At 49.9% G+C, this 21,742-nt stretch overlaps 1 protein-coding gene across 3 annotated transcripts in view; it reads right to left on the bottom strand.

Annotated features, from left to right (window-relative positions):
* Positions 1 to 13,720, bottom strand: part of NHSL2 (NHS like 2) — a 186,455-nt gene extending 172,735 nt beyond the window's left edge. The window contains exon 1 of one of the 3 annotated variants that reach the window (XM_074324037.1): positions 13,300 to 13,720. In XM_074324037.1, the coding sequence (XP_074180138.1) occupies positions 13,300 to 13,579 (280 nt within the window). In that variant the 5' untranslated portion in view covers positions 13,580 to 13,720. The remainder of the gene's footprint in view (positions 1 to 13,299) is intronic. The other 2 variants (XM_074324042.1, XM_074324043.1) reach the window with 2 other exon arrangements.
* Positions 13,721 to 21,742: the final 8,022 nt, after the last annotated feature.

The following is a 21,742-nucleotide window of genomic DNA, read 5'->3' as shown; positions in this document are numbered from 1 at the left end:
GTGTGTGTGTGTGTGTGTGTGTGTGTGTGTGTGTATGTGTGTGTGTGTGGTTTAGAGCTCATTTAATTGGTATGGAGTGGGACCCAGGCATCGGTGTTTTTTCAGTGTGCCAGATGATTCTAAAACACAGCCAAGCCTGAAAACCAAAACCAATATCCATTACTTGACAGAGAGGAATTGAAAAGAAATGAAGCAGTTTATCTACCTTGTAAGCTCCATGAAGACAAAGAGTTTTGTCTGTCTTATTCACTGCTATATCCCTAGGACCTAAAAGAGTACATGGCACATAGTAGGTGCTCAATAAGTCTTTATTGAATGAATGAATGGTTTCTTGGTCTTCATAACCTTCCCACTTACCAGCATGGGCAAATCAGTTACAATCTCTCTGAGTCTATTTTTTTTTTATTTCTCAAATAGGAGTAATAACTCCCAAGGCTGTCAGGAGGAGTATATGAGATAACACAGGTAAAAGTACTTCTTAAATTAGAAAGAAATGCAAAAATTCTGATTAATTTACAGAAAAATCTCAATTTTCTGTTTTCTCTCCCAGCTCCCCCCAAGAAATGTTCATTCTCCTTTTAGTCCCAGCAGATACAGTGTGCCCTGAATATCCCAGGGCCCTCTAGAAAGCCCTCCATCTGATCCTACCCCACCCTAAGCTCTTCCCTGAAGGTGATGGAAACACATTCCTTTCAGTACAACTCACCCCCCATTCACTGTGATTTAGAACATGCGTCAGGGATTCAGATTCTGGATCAAATTGTTTACTCTTCTCTGAGCCTGTTTCCTCATCAAGGAGATGGGGCTGATCATGGTAACTGTATCATGGAATCACTGTGAGGAATAAATGAGTTCATGATTGCCATATAGCCGGGCACACTGTAAGTTCTGGAAAAGAATAATAAAAGCCATGGCTTTTTGTCCAAACGGTCTTCAATTTTAAAAAAGGGAGGGTCACCTCAGTGAAAGAGTAAGGTGGGGTAATCTAGCTGTGATATTTGGCACTTTCCGATATCTGGAGTTGATTTGGTGAGGCAAATAGATGTTATTTCCTCTCCTTATTAGTCAATCAGCAAATACGTCCTGAGCACGTGCTGCATACCAGGACACCAGACAAACACAGACAGGGATGAGGTACAGCCCCACCCTTGAGGAGTCTGGTGGGAGACCTGAGCTCTGAACAAAAAGGTCACAGCCCAGGCACAGCTGTTCATTTGCCGGGAGTATATCCTGAATGCAGGCAAAAATCTCTGGGATTAAACAAATCATCTCTTGGGTGTGGGGAGCTTCAGAGCATTGGTAACAGCACACATTACAAAGCAGCTGATGGTAAGCATTAACTACAATGGCAGATTTATTAGATTACAATGGAAAGGTTTAAAGAAATACAAACACCATCTCCTACTAGAACACTTAGTCATTCAACAAACATTTTCAGTGTGCCTACTTCTAAACTAGATGCTGGAGAAACAGGGGTGAGTCAGCCACTACCCTGGTTCTCAAGGATGATACGATATAATATTTGAGGGGTGATTTTTTTGTTTGCAAAGCCTTTTTCCATACGAGATTTCATTTGATCCTCTCAGCAAGTAGAAAACAGAGGCTGAGCACTGCAATTACCCCTACTAGCAAATACTGGAATTGGGCTTATCCCTAGGGCAAAATAAGCAAAGTGAGCCAGGCTCATAACCGGGCTTCTTTCTATCGCGGAAGAATGTCACTAGCCCACAACCACCTAATGTAAGTCTGATTTCCTTTGGGGTTGTGGAAACCCTTCAAAGGCATCTAAACGTATCAGGATCTGAAGGCCATGGTAGTTCTACCCTTCCAGTTCATCTTAGGCCCAGGAATGGCCAGGCTGTTCTTCTGAGTTTCAAAGTAGCATGTTAGTTTCAAGAGGTAGTCAAGGAAAGGAAGTAAAAATGAATTCAAGAAGGGTCAACAGATATTTGGCAGTCCCTGCCTCAACTATCTGCTCCCAAGCTGGGCCACATGGAGGAACCAAGTTTGCAAAAGTGAACAAAGCACAGCAGAGGGAGTCAGAGAAGGCTGTAAGGAAGAGGAAATGTCTGAGTTGGAGTCTTGATGGATGAATAGGAGTTTTCTGGAAGACAAGAGAGGAAAACCCCAGGGAAGCTTTCCCTGCCTCTGTGCTCTGTCTTCCCAATTGTTAAGACTCAAGAGCCAACGGTCAGTCTTATACATTCAGCGTCACCACTACCTGGCACAGGGCCTGGCACAGCCTTAGTACAACAAACTAGGTAGGAATTAGCCCTTAAAGCCAGCTCTGAATCACCAGATTAGAGATCAACTGCTTTCCTTTGTTAAAGAACATGAAAATCAAAGGGGGAAAATAGCTCAGCTATGCCCAAACTCACCATTTAAAAGCACATTTAAACAGAACACAACAAAGTTTCTGAAAAGATACTGAAGTGTGAAGTGATGTCCACATTTTCCCTCCTAGCACCCATAAGCAAGGTGCCCTCACAAAGAACAATTAGCCCTAATTGTTCATGGTGGAAAGGAGAGATTTAGCCTGGAGCTGCAGACAGGAGCAGCACAGCCCCCTCCAACAGCAGACAGCAGCCTGTGCATCTGGAGAGGAGACGTTTTGTCACCAAAAAGAAGCTCTTCCGGGAGGGATGCGGCATGGGTGGAGCTGGCAGCAGACGGGGTGACTTAAAGAGGGTGGGGATCAGGAGGGGCGTTCTATAAATTCCTCAACAACAAGGTCTAGCTCTTCCATAGATCTGTGTGGCTGGTGCCTGGCCCAGTGCAAGCTGTCTTCCTACAAGGGTACCCCGCCAAGGGGTCTCACGTGGGGGACAAAATTCAGCCAAGCCCAATGCCCTGACTGCACATGGAGGAAGGGGCACCTTCATTCAATGATTATGCTCAGAAAGGGTGACGTTTTAAAACTGGTCCACCCAGGATGCTCTAATTTTTAATAGTTATGACCAGAACAAGTGACTTTCTCTCTTAGAGAAGGTGCCTTTGTTTAACGCTTCCACCAAAAGGGGTGGGTTTCCCTCATTGGTCCATCCAGAGGAGGCTCCCTTTTTGCCATCCCTCTGCCTGAAAGGGACACCTATTTGCCACATATGTTACTGACCCCCACTGGCATCTAACAGCACTTCAATAATGCTTACTGGAATGAAGAGGGTCCTCATCTTCACTATCTCTTCCCCCTCCCTTAACGTCCCCTCCTGTGTCCATCATGTAGTTTTGCAAGTACAAGCACAAGTCTGTGCAAGTCACTAACATTTGTTTCCTAAATCTACCATTTTCATTAACTCGGAATTACAGGGGAAAAAGACTTCACAATGGGGAGTAAACTTATGTAACACATTATTCCAAGAGGTAATACAGGCTAGAAACTTGAAGGCAGGGAGACTTCGCTATCCAGAATCCTCAAGACCTGAGTCTCTCTGAAAGGTTTTCGGGAGCTGGACTTTTCCCGTTTTCAGTACGGTACTGAAACTTTTGCACCATTTGAACGGAACTCATCCTGGGAGGCAAACTACAGAGGCTGCCTTTAGCATCTTTCCCCTCTGCTCACAGCAGGGAAGGGGGAATAGTAAAGGTGCCCCCATAGTTCTCCTCTCTCCCTTGTCCCCTTGTCCCAGCCTTTCTCAGGGGTTGCTAAGGTCACCTAAGTGGATGTCGCAGGACCCCAAAATGGCCACAGGAGAGGTTCTGCACCAGAAGTCAGTGTGGCCACCCACCCTGGAGAAGCCTCTGGACCCAGTCTTCTTTCTTTCTCAGGGCAGCTGTTGGCCTAGAGCCACATTCTAACACTATTTCTACTGGGATCGTGAAGGGGATAAAAGGAAAAGATAAGTGATTTTTCTTCTAAATCACATTTACTGAAGCAGATATGGATTTTGAAAATAATAAATGCATCTGGACAGCTGCTATCCCTATTCCTAAGGCAGTAATGTACCTACATGTCAGAGAACGCGGGAAAGCATGGGGTCGGATCTAGACCCTGCTTCCCAGGCAACGTTTCCAACTTCTACTTGTGATTTCTGCCATAGCCTGATTTGGAACAGTAAATATCACCAACTGGAACTTTCTCTCTCCTCCCTCCACCCCAGCACCCCTGTGCACGGGGAATCTTTACATTTTCTTGCAAAGAGAAGGGAGTTGAGGTTGACCTGATGCAGGGATCCTCGCCAGGAACATCACGTGTGACATTCAAGTGGCTACAACATAGGAAAACAAAAATACTGCTCTTATTGAAACGTTAGTGGTTTCTCATGGCATCTTATAACCAAAACTGTAAAATAAAAGATGCTTTACTTTCCCTTAACATGTAGTTATTCTTTTTGTTAATAAAATAAAATGGCGCCACTTTTGTAATTTCCTTTGTTCTCTTATAAAAAGTATACTATCTAACTTGGTACTACTGTGGCTTACAATGAATTCATCTGTGAAACCTTTTCTTGTCACTTTAATCTAAGCCTGCATTATACTTCATGAACATTATCCACAAAGATATTATAATTTTTCAAGGATCATGTGGTCAGATAAATTTGGGGAACTCTGGACTGCTGTCTTCCAGCTTTAACCGTCTATACCTGCACAGTGGTTCTCAACCCTGGCTGCACATTAGAATCACCTAGGAATCTTTCAAAAATCCTGATTCCTGGGCCTCATCCCACAGAACTCCTCGTTTTGTTGGAATGCGGTGTGGCCACAGATTAGTAATTTTTTAAAGCTCTCCCAGTAATTCAGATTTGCACCCAGGGTCTATATTTTTGGCTGAATTTAAAAAAACGAAAAATGCAGTCAGACAAGCTGTGTGAAGGACCCTACCATGGGAAATAACTGAATTGCATATTGTAGACACTACCAAGGTGTTCCCATGACCTTGAGGCTGCCTGGTTGTTGACATAAGGGCTTCCTCGCTCTGTATCCCTGAGGGTGAGGGTTAGGCCTGTTGGACCCTCAGGCAAACTGCCAAGTACGTCACTGAAACAACCTTAGGCCCCATACAGTTCATGAGATGGAGGTGTTTTTTTCACCCGTAAACCAAGCTAGGTCTGTAAAAGCAGTGAGTCCAGCCAGGAGACACGCAGACAAGCCGAGGGAAGAGGTGAACAGAGAGCCAGCAGGATGCTTGGACGAGAGCGCTGCCCAAAGGCAGGGGATGCTGCCTGGCTGTGCGGCCTGCATCCGTCCTCGGCTGCTTCATTAAAGGCCCTCCTTGGCGGCCCAGCCTGGCGGGTGCTGTGGTCAGCCAGGACCACATATTCCCTGACAATAAACATCTCATAGCTGCCAGGACTCTCGGTGGTGCCTCGGCTTCAGTTCCAAAGAATGTTTTCCCCCTCACTTGGCAAGGCAGCGAACAGATGTCAGTGGGGGGAGAATGAAGGGAGGGGTCAAAGGAAAGGAAAATCCCTGGGTTGGGAGAGATGAGCTGACAGCCTTGAAAGCTAGATGCTGCTCCTCGCGGGCTCACAGGCATTCTTTACATATTCTGGTAAAAGGAAGAATGGCTGCAACTCAGAGCTGTCTAGGAAACATTCTAACTTCATCTTTACAGTACCCCGCTCTAGGGATTTCAGAGGGCTTCGTGGAATTTCACGTTCTTAGGTTTTGTGACTATTGTACGTGCATTATTTTGCATCCTTGCAATAACCTTCTGAACTGGACAGCATTTAACCCCCTTTTATAGATGGGGACTATGGCTCAGAGATGTAAGGCAGCAAATAGGTGTTAACATTTTGGCATGTACCCCTTCAGTGTCTTTCTGATATGTGTGTGCTTTATTTTGGATTGTAATATACGCAATTTTATACTCTGGTTTTCCACTTAGCATTATTTTATTCATTTCCACGCATCTTATATATTTGTTTCCAGCATGATTTTTCTCAGCTGTATAGTATTCTATCACATAGACCTGTCAACATGTATGTAATCACACCCCTATTAAGTTTTCTTTTTGTCTGTTAATATAAATAACCAAAACATGCAGTGAGCATCCTCGAACATTTTCCCCACAATATCTGATCATTTCTTTAGCAGAAGGTCCTGGAAGTAGAATTACTGGGTCACGGGGGACAAGAGTATATAACACCAGCATTGGAGTTGCTGACAAGTATGCTGCATGGCCTCCGGCAAGAGCAGAGGAAGCCCAGGCCTGTGGATGAAGGAGACCTCGCTTCCCTCAGGGTCTACTAGCTGGGGAGGAGAATATGAGTTTGGCTACTTTGCAGATCCTGAGAATCAGACTACAAATTGCCAGGCAGTTAATTACACTGTTCTCAGAAGCTATGATTTCAGTTAGAATGAAAACAGCTGAATCGTTTTTTAAACTCATCTCTTCTTTGAGTCCATTTTCCAAAGGGGGAAAAAAACATTTTTCTGATTTTCCCCAAGATGAATTACAGACCATTTTTAAGAATCTATGCCATGTAGAAAGAAAAAATAAATGAGACAGTCAAACCTCAAATGTCCCCACTCACCAAATACTAGGGACATAAATAATATATTTCGCTTTGGAGTACAACTGGACACACAGCCAGGGACATACAGGCAGGTACACTCTTGCTCTCTCTCCCTCTGTCTTTCTCACTGGGGCTTGGAGCTGCTCCTGGCCTTGCCCTGCAAAGCATGGAGGGGCCGAGGTCACCCAGGTCTCATCTGCCCAAGGATGATGAAAACTTGAATGCAGACCAAGAAAATCTGCAGTTACTATTACAAGTTCATTTTAGCCTTCCCTAGACCCTCTGGTATCTAGCGCCTTGGCCAGCAAAAGGGCCGCCCCACCCCACGTCCACCCTGAGGGCTCATTCTGAGTCAGGAGGCGCCTTGCACCCTTTCCTGAATCACTTGACTTAGTTCCTCCCCCACACTAGTCCTCTCACATATTCAGGCTTTGCACAGGCTACTTCCTGAGCCAGGAATTCCCTCCCCCTCTGGCTTCAACTGGTGGGCTCCACGTCATCCTTCAGAACTCGCACATCACAGACTCCGAGAGGCTTTGCCAAGCCTCCGGGCAAGTCAGGTGCAGCTCATCTGCCTTCCCTTTGCCCCCCAGGCTTGCCTCCACAGCAGTACGATGACTCGATGCTCTCCTCACTGGACTGTGGGGCTGCATTCTAGCTTGGCTCTATATTCCCAGACCCAGCACAAGACCGGACCCAGAGTCAGGTGCTCAACAAATGTGTGATGGCTGGAAAGAAGGGAGGTATCAAATGTAGTTAAGTATTTCCTAAGTGCCTGTTAGGTGCCAAGCCTATGTTAGGGGCTAGAGGTACAGATGAAGACCTTGGCCCTGAAGAAGCTTACGTTCCACTGAGGAGCTTACATTTCAGAAAGAGAGAGGGAGGGCGGGGAGGAGAGCAGGAGGCAGGGACAGAGCTGCCTGCCTGATGGCTCAGACCTCCCAGGTTAAAGGAGTGATGCCTAGTCGTACTGTGCACGACCAGACCCGCTGCCTCACACACAGCACCTTTCCGCAAGCCTGCTCTTGTAAACACTTAGTCAATATACCTCTTATTTGTGGCATATTAACATAGCCCCCCCCCTTAAGATATCGCCATCCTGTGCACTCTAACTTAAAAATTTCACTGAGGGGTTATCTAAGTGGAATCATGGAATTCTGCAAAGGTTAGGCCACCGGTTCCCAACTAAAGATAGAAGACTCTAGAGAGCCATGGAATTAGCACAAGAAATGCACGAGTTTGCAGACCCACCGAGCACGGTCCATATAGCCAGAATAAGCACTACTCTGCCTACGTGTAAAGATAAGGTCATCAATTGCAAATCTACAAATTCATGTAAGCGCATCGCTGAATTCACAGTAGCATTCTGTCACTGGTTTTATTTTTGTTTTTACCACAGAGGATTCTAAAAGTCCCAATGCCATCCTTAGACCCCAAACCAGAGTGAATGAAAGTCCTCTGGGGTGTGAACCGGGGTCCTGGTTCTGAGCTCTCCCCCACCTAGAGAAGGAGGAGACCCAGTGTCCTGGCAGCAGGTGCTGAGGTGGTGGGAAGTGAGATGGCATCTGCCCCACAGACTGGGAGCCCTTTGGAGGGAGACACTGTGTCGGATTTATCTCTGGGTCTCCAGGACCCAGCACAAGGGTGAGGGGGCAAGGGGACAGGGTCCACACAGAGTTGTGACCTCTCTTCAAGGCTAGAAAGTCATGATCTGAGGAAAAGGTGATTTGAGGCCCTCAGAAAGGATATATAGAATAGCAAAGCTTGTAAGCCTGTTAAGCTACTTAAGCTTTGAAGAATAATAAATCTGTGCTTTGGAAACATGTATGCTAAATGCATTTTTGCTATTTATTTTACTTTCTCAGTCCCCTTTGTTTTTAATAAAAGTGCCTATGGAAATGCCAACCACGCTCTGCTGTAACAACAGAAAATGGTCAGGATATGGTTGTGTGACAATGAGTGTCCACAACTGGATGAAGAGCTACAAAGGAGAGTAGTAGGTATAAAGATGACAGAAGGATTATGAGTGAAAAGATACCAATGGAAAAGTAGCCTTCAGAGGACAGTATGAGGGTCAGGGCCCAGCCACCCCTTCCCACCCGAAGATTCTTTTCCCAAAACTACGTCCCACTCAAAGCTCACAGGAGACTATGTTTTGTTTTAGGAAGGGAGCCTGCTGCCTCGCATCTATCGTGCGCATGATGGAAACTTGAATTTCCTTCCCCCTCTTCCCCTCCAGCCTACCCTTGAGATCCCAACTGCGGAAACCATATGGGGCCTATTCGTTAGAGCATCCCTTACCTCCCGATGATAGTGGGAGTCATTCCTCATCCTGGATAAGTTCCAGCTGGATAACATGCCAGGGCAGAGCCTCTCAATGAGCAACTGACTTTGAACTTCACATCATTGCAGACGGCAGAGCACCACCTTGGATGTCAGAAGGCCTGGTTTCTAGATCAAGGCCTCCTGTTACTGACCTGCTATGTGACCTAGCCAGTGCCACATTCCCCAGTAGGCATATTAAGTACACACCTAGGCCACCAACAGGAGTACAAAAGAGAGAGAATGAGAGAATCTAATAAAAGTCATTTTAATTTCAACATACATGTGGAGCTTTGAGGAATTTCAAAAAATAACATTTTATTTGAAGGTTTAGCATTGCTTTCATTTGGAGTTACGTATGGAGAGGCACTGTCAGCTTTTCAGCACTTAGGGCTACTGCAGGTCTTGATCCAGCTGGGGGCCTTTGGACAAGTCCCTTCCCTTTTCTGGGACTCAGCAGCCAAGTGTTATAATGCCCATAATGGTTAATGACCAAATCTGTGGTGCCACATAGTAGAAATCGACTCCACCCAAGCCAGAGAAATACAGGGACAGATGATGCAAATTCATCACTCTCCTCCTGACACCTAATCAAATTCATAAAGGTCAAAGTTGAGCCCAAGAGCCATAACATGAGTCTTCTCCTATTACTCTACTATTCTGTCATCCTGATGCTTTTATCGCTTTAGCTGTTCACGTGTCTAAAAAAGGAGAAGATTAAATTTCTTGTTTCTAAAGTGGAGGAAATTCTAGTGGACATTTTCATGTCCAAATTTCCAGGAGAGATGTTTTCAACACACGGAAATACCATGAAGCAGACCAGGAATTTCATGGTATTTAAAAGAAAATGGGCCTGCTCCTCCACTCCACTCTATCAAGCCACTGTCCCAAGGGTCTCTGGGGAAGAAAGGTAGGACAGAGACAAAGTGAGCCCTGGCACAGTGCCCGTTCCAAGTCCCCAAAGCTCCCCTTGGTCCATCCGACTCAAGCAGGCCACTAGCAGGCCTCCTCACTAGCAATGACAGTCAGATTTAGGGTCTACAACACCTCATCTAATGGTAAACTGGCTGCAGTCTAGAGGTGAAGCTGTCATTTTTCCTGTCCATATAGATGTACAACAGTATCCCCTCTCACTGGAATTATGATTTAAACATAAATAAACCAGCTGTCCTTTACGATTTGGAGCCAGAATTGCCACAAAGTCGGACAATCAAGAGACAGGAATTCTACATACAGATGGAGAGGGAGTTTTCACCGTCAACCCAACAGGCTGTATTCAAGACAAACGCATTGCAAGAGGAACAGAGCATCTTTCCCACAGCAAGTTCATGGGCTAGCATCACATGATAGCTCCCCAGTGTTATTAAACATGCCTAGAGTTGTCTAGTGTTTCAATGACTTCCTTGCTCACACAGGAGATATTATACCCCTAGGCCAGTGGTCTGATTGCTTTTTTAATTGTCATCTAAGTACCTACAAACATTAAATAGATCTCTGAGGGAGGAACTGGAAAGCTTGGATTGACTCAGCATATGGCGGCAGGCAAGGAGCCATTTCCCACTGGCTTTGACCATGCCATTCTTGAGATGAAGACCAAAGAGTATAGGACATGAATATAATAAAATGGGTCAGATGTAAGGAAAAATTCAAGTTACAGGAAGGGCCATGCCAAGGGTTTGGCAGCAACCACGGATCCATAGCCTGAGGAGCCAAGTATGGTCCTCTAGCAAGCCCTCTCCTCCTTCCAGCCCCCATCCCCCACCCCACACTAGTTACAAGAGCTTCTAGGGAAGTCTCAAAGGGGTTCGAGTTACCAGAGAACAGCCTTCAGTAGAGGAGAGGATGTTGCCAGGCAACCAGCCCAGCCCAAGTCCCACCCTTGTGACCTTGAAGATGGTAGGGGCATGACCCCTGACAGTATAGAGGAACCCTTTGGATTCCTTTAGCATCAACTTTCTCTTTCTGTGTCTCTCCCTGTCCTCCCCCTCTGCCTCCCAGGGCCCATGGCCAGCCTGAAGTCTGTTCTCCACAAGCCTCAAGGCTATGGGCCAGCTTGACTTGCCATTACTCAGTATGTAGGTGGCAAGCAACCTGTCCCTGCAGGGAGGCTACAAGCTGCTGGCCTGTCAGGTGTCATTCACTCTAACAATGTTACTTCCAAACCTTCCTCCCTCCTTCTCAGGTCTTTCCTGCCCTCAGGGTCGAAGAAGCAGGTAGAGAAAGAATTTGGGGGCAACCCAGCCAGAGAGAGGATTTATAGGGTAAAATGCTGACTGAGAGTGTTGATCACCAGGAAAATGGTGTGTAAAGAAGTAGGAGTGCTAGGAGGAACAGACACAGGGGAGGAAACAGAGTAAGGCCTGACAGTGGTTTAAAATGGGTATTTATTTGTTTGGGGTTGAATATCATATACAGCCTGCTGAACACCTTGTTGAAGCTTATGCCTGAGCAACAAGGGGGTGGCCAGATGGTGCACTGATTATGCTCCCCAACTATCTTTTCATTTAGCATTTATGCTCAGATAGTTGCTGAGAAGGCCTAATTTAAGTGCTACACAATCAAAGCTCCTGAAAAGAAAAGTGTGCAGTGGCAACGTCAAGGGGGGTCTAGGGTAGGGCATTAGATTAGAAAATGGAAGATCAGACCTTCCTGCCGACTGAGGTAGCTGTGTCCCACTGATGCAGCAGGCTCCTCAGTGCCTCTGAGCTGAGAGACAAGCACATTCTCAAAGGCAAGTGGCCACACCAAAGATGAGAGAGAGATGGACGCTCTCCCAGCTCTTGCAAACTTCAAAGAAGCCAAAGCAATGTAATTTATCCTAAGAATCGCTCCCTTCCTTTAAAAGACATCCATTGCATAAAGCAGTCTCTTTCTAACCCAGCAGATCACCGGAAAGGGTTAGGTGCCAAGGCGACCCGCTGAAGCCAGGCCTTCCCCCACCTGGAAAGGGCTTTCCAATTAGCCGGCGGAAAGGTTCAAGTTGGAAGCACAGAGCCTGCTCCTTGTCCTTAACTTACCCTGCTGAACTCAGTAGGTGGCTCTCTGCAAGCTGTGGGGACTCTGAAAACTACTCCCCAAGCTGACCTATCAAATTTCTCCTAGGCTAATCCTGGTAGTCAGAGGGACCCCAGCAGAAAAAAGAGAAAAACTCAACAACGACCTTCTTACCCTCTTTGTTAACTGAGAACCGTGCAGACCTAGGGTCCCAGCTGTCCGGTCCCCCACCATACAGACATTTCTGGTCCCATGTCCACATTCCATCTGACAGTCATCTGCACCTTCCCCCTTCCCTTTCCCACAGGATCCGGCTCATTTTTCTCCACCAGTGCCCTCCACCATCGACCTCAGAGGTCACACTCCTTGAAGAGGACTGCCAGGGCCTCTGACTCCTGTCCTGCTGGCAGGAGCAGGGGCAAGGTGCGGTCTCAAGGGACAGGGGCTGACCCAGGCAATTCTTTCCCAAGGCAGCTGGAGGCTTGCACTGCAAAGTCAGCCAGTAGCCATCTTCTGCCCCTATTTGAAACTTTCTGGCTGCACTGCTCCTCTCCCCTAACTTTCTGGTAGCGCCAACTGGCTCCGGAGCCTGGCATACCCCAGCTGTGGCCAGCATTTCCAGCACAGAGTCCCCTTGCTTCCAGCAAAAGGCCCACACTCGAAGGGAGCACTGCACTTCCACGGAGAGAGCGTTCCCCACGCAGTGTTGGGGTTCAAAGTAGCAAAGGACAAGGGCTTGCCTTGCCCTCCTACCCTCTCACGGGTCCTGTGTACTGGGCTAGTTTCTCAAGCATGGCTGATTCCTAAAAGAATCACGAGACTGATGACAGTTGCTTTAAAAGGTTCTCTCAAGCAAATCTGTGTAGCCAGACACCAGGGGTAGGGGATTAGCGACTCGGGGGGCCAGTCCCTCTCCACCCCCCACCCTCCTCGGGCCACCCCTGACGCAGTGGCCCGAAAGCGTGGGGAGAAGCAAGCGAGAGGGCGCTCAGACACACCTCTGAGTGCGAGCCACGATCACGCTCCCGCGCGAAGTTGCACAGGTTTAAAGCCAGTAGGCACCGCGGCCAGGCTCCCGCGGCCGCGTAGGTGGTGGGCGGCCGGGGCGTGCTTTCCCAAGTGGCTGAGCTCCTGCACCGAGCAAAGACGCCAGCAGCGCGGCCATTTGGCTCCCGACGCCCGCGAAGATGAGAAGACGCCTCGGGCCTGGGGGCGGCGCTGAAGCTGTCCCGGACCTAGTGGCTCCCAGGGACCCTGTGGGTCCACCCCACCCCCACCCCGCCTATCTCCCCGGCTTCCCCAGGAGGCGGCCGCCAAACCCGAGGGCACCGGCCACTGAGGACGGCGCGGCCAGTCAGGGAGCAGGGAATTCCAGCAGGAGAACGGCGGGTGGGGAGTCAGGGAGACCGGATCCCCTCGCCCCCTGGGAAAGGCCAGCAAGCGCGGGGAGGGAGGGCGCTGAGTGGGCCCACTGGCGCCCCCAGAGGCGGGGTAGACGCGGGGCCGCGAGCTGCCAGGACGTGCTTACCTAGCTCGTCCTCGTCCTCCTCCGCGCCGAGCAGGCGGCAGGGAAGGCGGCGGCGGAGGCGCGCGGTGCGCCGGACCAGGCTGTCGGTGCGGCGCCCCAGGGCCAGCAGGTGTCCCTCGAGGTCCTCGAGCAGAGCTAGCGAGTGGCCGCAGAGGTCGGCGAGCTGCCGGAGCAGGCTGAGCGCGGCCAGGTGGCTTACGTCGCGGAGCTCCGCCAGCGGCTGCCGCGGGTTGCGCGGGCACAGGCGCTGGGGCACCACCGTACGCCTGTAGAAAGGCATCCCGGGCGCGGGCGCAGGCGCGGGCGCGGTGAACCAGCCCGGTGGCGCGGCTGGCTCGCCCCAAGCGACGCCCCTGGCCCGAGCGCCCCTGAGCGGTGGCCCTGGGCGCGGGCGGGGAGGGGCGGGCGCCAGAGATGCTGGGCGGGGGCTGGGGGCGGGGGACGGGCTGACGGTCCCCCCGGGGCTGCACTCGCGCCCGAGCCACCAGTCCCTCTGACTCCGCTTCGCTGGGCTCCTCCTCCTGCCCGCCTCTCTCCACCTCCTCCTCCCTCACTCCGCTACTTCGGGATCCCCCCACCCACCTTCTTTCTTTTTTCTTTTTCTTTCTTTTTTTTTTTTCCAGTCAGAGATTCGCAGATTAACGCTTGATCCGGGAGAGGAGGGAAAGGGAAGTAGGAGTGAAAAGAACGAGCTGGTGCGTGAAAGGAATGGCCGTGTGAGTGGAGTGTGTGTGTGTGTCGTGTTCGGTGCAATATGTGTGCCCACGTCCTCCTGCGAAGCTTGCATCCCAGGACTGATGCTTAAGTTGTTTTGTGCTTCGTTATTTCACTTACACTTTTTCTTCGTAAATAAAAATTTGAGCATACCGGAGACCAACCGAATAATAGTCTGACTTCATTCATCCGGCTTTCCTGCCACAGCCATGTACTCGGTGCCGCGCACGGGCTACACTAGGCTGAGGGCCGCCTTCTAGTGCCCAGGAACTTGGAAACGAAGGGGAAAGAACCAAGTATCTTACTCCACTATTCAGGAGCAGTGTCTCTGGGGAGTCCCACGGTGCCTGGACACGGTCAAGGCTCTGGAATGAATGAATGAAAACAAACCCATTCTCAGGAGCACTACACTCGGTTTGGATGGAGAGCCCAGACCCGGGCGCCTAGGATGCCTGGGGAAAGGGGCGGGGGTCATACAGGGGCCAGGCTGTGCTTTCAGTGCTGGCAGCCCTGTGGTCCCATCCTGACTTCTCTCCATTCTAGAAGGTAAAAAGAGGGGGATACTAGTGTCCTCAGAGTGCCTGAGTGTGTGTGCCCCTGTGTACTTTGGGAGTTTCCACTCAGAACACTTATTTCAACACACTGAGCTCCCATCCGATTCTCCTCTAACCCACTTCTCTGACTTTCGTGTGGTTCCATTTCTTCCTTCTGCTAATTCTCTCCTCATCTTTCCTCCAAAAAATGTTCACATCCTTGTAATCCCTTGAACTGAATCCCTTGTACAGCACCTTGAACTGAATATTTGTGTCTGCACGAATGAGCCTGAATGTGGCCTGTCTTCATTCATTCCTTTAGAGAATTGTCCCTTACGCAGTTCAGTGAAGGTTCTACAACTAGTTAAGAGTAATCTGATTACCTTTTTCAGTAAATCAATGTTCCTTGTTGGAACATGGATACTGCAAAAGTTGGGTTCTAATTAGAGTAAGAATAAACACTGGGCAAAAGACAACCCCTCCTCTGAACTGTAGAATCCAGTTGTGGAATGAGGACCTGGAGTTCTCTATTTGGCAAGCTCAAACATGAGTAATTAGCAAGAAACAAGGACTTGGCTGGACTCTGCAGGGATACTTTTCCTTGACCTATGAGCTGTTTAGACTGATCTCTGTTCTGGAGAAAAAGAAACGAGGTCTGAGCAGATTGAAGGAGACTGTGCGGGCAGAGCTTCGCTGCCCCAGGGCCTGGTGTCTGAGCTGCCCTCACTACTCTCATTCCAGAAGCTGATGGATCTTTCAGGGCTGTATAATAACAACCTCAACTCCAAGCAAATCAGCCTTGGCCTCAAGCCCTTCCCCCCAGCCGAGTCTGCTCACTCCAGCCTCAGCAATGCACTGGCCCTGGCTTTCATCAAGGAAACATCAACGATTGGGATGTGGCCATCTCAGAACAGAGCCCCTCCCCCCTCCCCAGGACCAGAGCAGGAAGGCATGGACCGTGGCAGAGGTCAACGGAATACAAGTTTCCCCTTCCTTCTTATCTCCAGTTTCTTCCCAACAAGAAAGGTGAGACCTCAAGTAAGAGGCAGGCCTGGATGTCGAGAGCCTCTGGGGAAGCAGCACTGGGGCCTGGTTCTGGTCTGTGGAGGGAGAGTTGGGGTTCTAGCAATACCGCACTCCAGCCAAGCTGTCAGGGGCAGGCAAGCAGCCAAGATGAAGGGTGCTATACCAGGATCCCACATCACCCTCCACCACAGCATCCACACAATCAGCTTGGTTTAATAGTAATAAGATTTTGTTTGGAATAATATTGTCTCTTTCCTAAACTGTTTGCTCCACGAGGTCAGGAACCATGTCTGTCTTGCCAGCACCTGGCACATAGCAGGTACTCAAGAAATGTTATGTTAATAAATAACTAAATGAAGCAGGCTTATAGGCAGAGAGAGCCTTTCTAAAGGATTTCACTTGGCCCAAAGGGCAACAGAAAGTCATTGTGGACTTCAGAGCAGGGTACTGCCTGAGGCAGGAGAGGAGACGCCTGAGAACTTTTCATCTGGAGGCAGTAGGAAGAGGCAGATGTGGAGGGCAAGGCCGCTATGCCGCACCTGCATCCACATTGCCACTGCCAAGTAGCTAGACAGTGCTCGGTGAACTCAACATTTGCTTTGATTTGCCGATAAACCTTGACACTACACATTCAGAAGGAGAGAGAGAAGGTGCAAAGAGGAGAAAGGAAAAACCCCTAACAACCACACCGGACCTAAAAACACTGGGTGCTTGCTACCCACCCACCAACTCCCAGACTCCAGGCCAGTGGCAGCCCATCTATCAGTGCTGGGAGTTGTGATGAGCCTGAGCTGGGCCCACCCGTGGAATGGGATGTGGGATAGCCTACAAGCAGCCAGAAGAATTGGAGGGGAACAGGAGAGAAGACCACTCATGACCAGCAAGGCCGCAACTTTCTTTCCCTCCTTCTGTCCTGCCTAACTAGCAGCTGCTACAAACCTAGAATTTCAATAAAAACTGAATTTCAAGGAAAAAATAAGTAACATAGAATATGCCATTTCTTTCCTTCCAAGCTGGCAGTTTCCACAGCTGCAAAATGAAAACTAAGAAGCAAAAGTGGAGCATGTCACCTACCGAGCTTCCCAGCACAGCCCTCAGTCTTACTTCAGGATGAAAAACAAAACTGCCTTTCTGTTGCTACCTCTCAAATAGACCCAAATAGTAAGCATCCCAGCAGCAACCAAGCAGCGATGCCAATTTTCTCCTTGACATTGCTCTATAAGCAATTGTTTTATTAAGTTGTAAGAATATACATTCCACCCAACACTCTCTTACCATGAGACTCAATAAAGATGCTTTCCTTATGAATGAAAAATATATATAGCCAGTAGGGGGATAAAAAGGCTGCAGCTCAACCCCCACTCTAACAGTCTGTTGTTCCCTGGTTCTAAGTATTTCTACCAAGATAAATTAACAAGAATTGGCAAATACTACATTGACTTTCTATTTAAATGTCATTTACCCTTGCTGGCATTAACTCTTGGTTCTATAATTAAGAACACTAGTAAACACTCTCTCCTCAGACAGGCAAGAAGAAAGTAGCCAAAGAAAGGAAACCAATGAGAATAGAGCCCACCGTTCAATCAACCTTGGAGACAGAAATCCACGGTAATCAATGCCTACTCTGAAAAGAGTGGGAGCAGGGAGCAGAGCAGTGCTACAAGATCTGGGAGGAGACAGCACGCTTCTGCCCCTGAGGCAGCGGAGGAGGGGTGCACCCCAGAGCTGGGCCTCCAGGGGTGGACTGCAGACTCGCACAGCCATCAATCACCTCCGAGGGCAATAGGCGTGCAAGCCCGAGATGGCTCAAGGTCCTAAAAGAAATGCCTTTCAGCCCAGACTCAACACTGCACACACGACGCAGGACAAACCCTTCAAGAATTCCATGAGGAAATAAACCTTTATTTCAAAAATAAACTTTGATGTTGTTTGAACTTTGGCCCTGACTCCGAGCCTAGGCTGAAACTGCGAGAAAAGACCTGCACTGTTTTGAAAGAAACGATGGGAGAGTTCAGTGGAATGTGAACAGATTTTCAGCCTCTCATGCTCAGGTCCTCTGTGGATCCCCCTTCACCACCAGTCCCTCCCCCCACACCTCACCATCATGTTCTCCCTCCCTCCCCCCTCCTTAGGATGAGACTATAATTAGGAACAGTCACATGTTGCACGCAAGGGTTATGTTATTTGAACATGCTTGCTTTACTGGGGAGAAATCCTGCTGGGCCTCTCCCTGACTACCCTACTCTGGACCTAACAACCACCACCCCTGCCCTGCAAACTCCCGTCTGCCCCCAAATCCTAAAGCGGTCAGGAAAAGTCCTTAATCTTCCCGGGATGGGCTATGTCCGCCACATGGCGACATGTCCTCTCTGTGCTTGATGTTAAGGCTGGATTTAGGTAATAAGCATGCCCACGTCTACAAAATTAAAAGGGCTTCTGAGACAGGTTAGGGCTCTGGATTAATTCGGGGAAAAGACTGGACCTGAATAACTGATGTCGCAGCTTTAGCGAGCACCCAACTCTGGTTAGACGTGTGGTCAGCCCTCCCACCACAGTAGGAAGTTACACAGCGGCATAGTGGTAACAGCCAGACGCAGGCTTTAGACGGACACCCACTGTTCTGAGCTCAAGTCCCCGTCTCCACTGCTGGCTGTGTGTCTTGGGCAGGTTACTCAAACTCTCTGCACCTTGGTTTCCTCACCCATAAAAGGACGAGTTTCTTGAAAAACAGAAAATGAAAACATGAGCCACAGGTTGGGAGACACTGTTTGCAAAACACGCTTACTGTAAAGGACTTGTAGCTGAAAGAGATAAAGAACATTCAGTATGCAACAGTACAAAACCAAACAACCCAATAAGTAAGGAGCAAGACAAAACAAAACAAAACAAAACAAAACAAAACACCCAAACAGACACCGTGCTCAAGACGATCACGGACGTCCACTAAGCTGCTGAGAAGATGTTCAACCTCACACGTCATTCCAGAAACACAAATTAAAGCCACAGTGTAATACCACAACATACCTATAAGTGCGGTTAAAATGAGAAACAAAACAAAACAAGAAACAGACAATGCTGAGTGCTGGAGAGAAGGAGGACGACTAGGACGCGCACGCATTCTTGGGGAGAATGCAAAACGGCACAGAAACTCTGGGAAACAGTTTGCACATTTCTTGTCGAGTTAAAAGTACGCTTACCAACCAACCAACCGACCAACCGACCGACCGACCGACCGACCGACCGACCGACCGACCGACCGACTGACCACTAGGCTTACCCTTTGCTCTGGCAAGCTAACCCCGAGACATTTACCCAAGAGAAATGAAAACTAACGTTCACCGAAAACCTGGATGCAAATGTTCCTAGCAGCTTTCTCAGCTGCTCAGGTGACTGTACGTTGCGGCTGGCTGGACGAGTACCCAGACGTTTCTAGGACTACTGGACACAGGGTCTGAGGTGGCATTGATCCCTGAGGCATCAAGTGTCACGATGGGGAGGCCTGTTCGAGGGGGGTTTGTGAGGCCCTGGTAATACAAGGAGTTGGGGATAGAGACTGGTTCACAGTGAGCCGACCAGGTCCCTGGATCAGCACAGTGGTCATTTCTCCAGTCAGCAAGTTAATAATTATAAGTGACACACTTGGCGGTTGGAGCAGTGACCCCGTGGGGTCACTGGTCTGTGGGGCAAGAGCTAGCATGCTGGGGAAGGCCAAGTGAATCCGCCAATGCTGGCCCCACCGGGGCCAAGATGGTGAATCAAAACCAATATCCGATCCTGGTGCGCATGGGGGTGGGGTAGGGGTCTAGCAGAGATCAGTGACGTTATTGGAGGCCTGTAATACGCAGGGGAAGAGGAAGAGGGAGAACCCCCGGGACGAAGAGAGGGAAGAAGTTCTGGGATTCTCTCTAAGGGGGAGAGAGGGAGGTCTGGAAGGAGGGAGGAATGGAAATGGCCAGAGGGATGCTGGAGGCTTCCACTGGGTGGATGGGTAATGTTTCCTAGGATGGTGGTGGGTACAGCAGATTTTGCTGTATCCTCCGTTGTCCATTTTAGCGTGTCTGAAACAGCACACCCTGTCTTTAAAACTCAGTGGGAGAAGTGGGAGAGGGCATTGTACATGCACAGGCAGGGATGGGGGGGCACGCTTGAGGAGGAGGATGGAAGATTTAGAGTGCACCCCAATCTCCCTGCTGGGTAACCTTCTCCATCAGGCCCAGAGAAATTGGGCCTTCGGGTGCCAGCAGGCAAGAGGTGCTCGGACACCCCAGGCCTCTCTTGCAGATCAGCCAGAGTAGGGTTCAGGAGGGAGAGCAGATGGGAAGACAGAAGAGTATGAATGGGAAAGGAAGGAAGAAGGTAGGGAAGGAATGGAGGGCTGCTGGAGTAGAGATCGGGTGGCAAGCCAGGGAAATTCTAACAGTGCAGGGCCTTGTGGAAACCAAGGGAGGACCAGTCCCCAGATATCAGGACTGCTCAGCTCAGGGAAGCTGGGAAGCAGTAGTTTCGGGAAAATTTGAGGGACAGCTGGCGCCTTATCCCCCCCACCCGCTGCCCCCACCACCACTAGTAAGCGTTGGCTGTACGACCTTCCAGACGTTTGAAACAAGTCCGAACATACACGTATGTGCATTCTCAGACATTACCTCGGATTGATTGGGTTTTTTAAAACTTACGAATGTGTATCCAACTCCATCGTCCTGCGACTTGCTGTATGCGGTCACGAGGACGCCTTTGACACCTGTGAACACGGACGGCCTCATGCGTTCCTTCTGACTGCCGCATTTGCATCTACTGGACACATGTGCCACGTTGCATATATCCGGTTCCTTCCTGATGGGAATTTAGACTTTTTCGCGTCACCCACATCCTTGTGCCTGTGTCCTGCTAACGCTACACGTACCAGCGTGTATCCCGATGTAGCCGGCAGCGGACTTGCCCGGTCGTAGAGGGAATGGACGCTTTTTTCAGTTTTAAGATTTTCCGCTCAAAGCAAGGGCTCCGGGGCAGGACTGTCGGGCTTCAATCCTGCCGCTGATGGCGACAAGACGAATGGCCTTGGGCGGGTGGCTGAACCTATCAGTGCCCGTGTCGTCACCTGTGAGAGGGCGGTAATAGCCGGTACCCCAGTCCTAGGATTGTCGTGAGGATGCGTTAGTATTTAGTGCCGGACAGCTAGTACGTGTGGTGTACGTTGCTTTTCATGGATTCTGATAAATCACCCTCTCCGAAATGGGTCCGCCGTCCGCAGCCGCCGCCTCCGCCCCACCCACCCCTCCCCACCAGCGGGGGGGGGGGGGGGCAAAGCATGAGTTGGCTCCTAAACTCCCCCCCAAAAAATGGTTACGCTGGGCTCGCTCTTTGATCCTCGCAGATGCGTGTAAACATTGATTTATGGTTTTAGTTTGCATCTCCGGTATCAGTGATGGTGAGCATCTTTTGGGGCGTGCACTGGCCGTCGTGATTCCCTCTTCTTTGAATTGACTCAGAGTGGGGGCGGGGCTGAGGAAGGGGGGCAAGCCCCAGGCTGCCCGGCACAGCGGGCAGCCGGCCAAGTTCCCTGAGCACACTGCCACGGGCCGACTTGGTCACCCATCATGACGGTCATCGAGTCGCGACAGAGATCGCACAGCCCGTAAATACGACCACATTTGCTCTCTGGCCTTTTACGATCCCTGACTGCGGCGGGCTTCCCGCGCCCATTTTCCTATCGGGTGGTAAGTCTTGCTGAGCAACAGGTTGGCCGATCCTGTCTGCGCTAGGTGCTTCACCTCAATGCTGACGTTTCATCCCCCCCCGAGACAGGTGCCGCCATCTCCCCGCCTTGGACATGGGAAACCAAGGCTCAGTGCGGTGACTCTAGCCCGGGAGAAGGGGGGGCGGGGCAGGAAGTGATGGGACCAGAGCCCCGACAATCACACTCCATCATCAGACGGGCTTCCAACTGCGGCTGAGCCGACTCCCGTCGGCGCGAACCAGGGGCCCTCCACCCTATTGGCTGGGGCCTCGAGGGGCGGGCCTATGCGGGCCGCGCTGGTTGGCCGCGGACGGACCAGTGACAAGGCCGTGGCACGGGCGTCGAAGGCGCGCGGAAGCCGGCCGTTGAGGCGAGCTCGTGTGGCGCCTGTGGTGACTGAGCGTGCCTCAGACGGCCTCGGCGCTCCTTCCGCGCA

This window comes from Rhinolophus sinicus, chromosome X, assembly GCF_036562045.2.
Source record: "Rhinolophus sinicus isolate RSC01 chromosome X, ASM3656204v1, whole genome shotgun sequence".
Lineage (NCBI taxonomy): Eukaryota > Metazoa > Chordata > Mammalia > Chiroptera > Rhinolophidae > Rhinolophus > Rhinolophus sinicus.
Note: the sequence above shows the minus strand (reverse complement) of the source record. Positions and strands in the feature narration are given on the sequence as shown.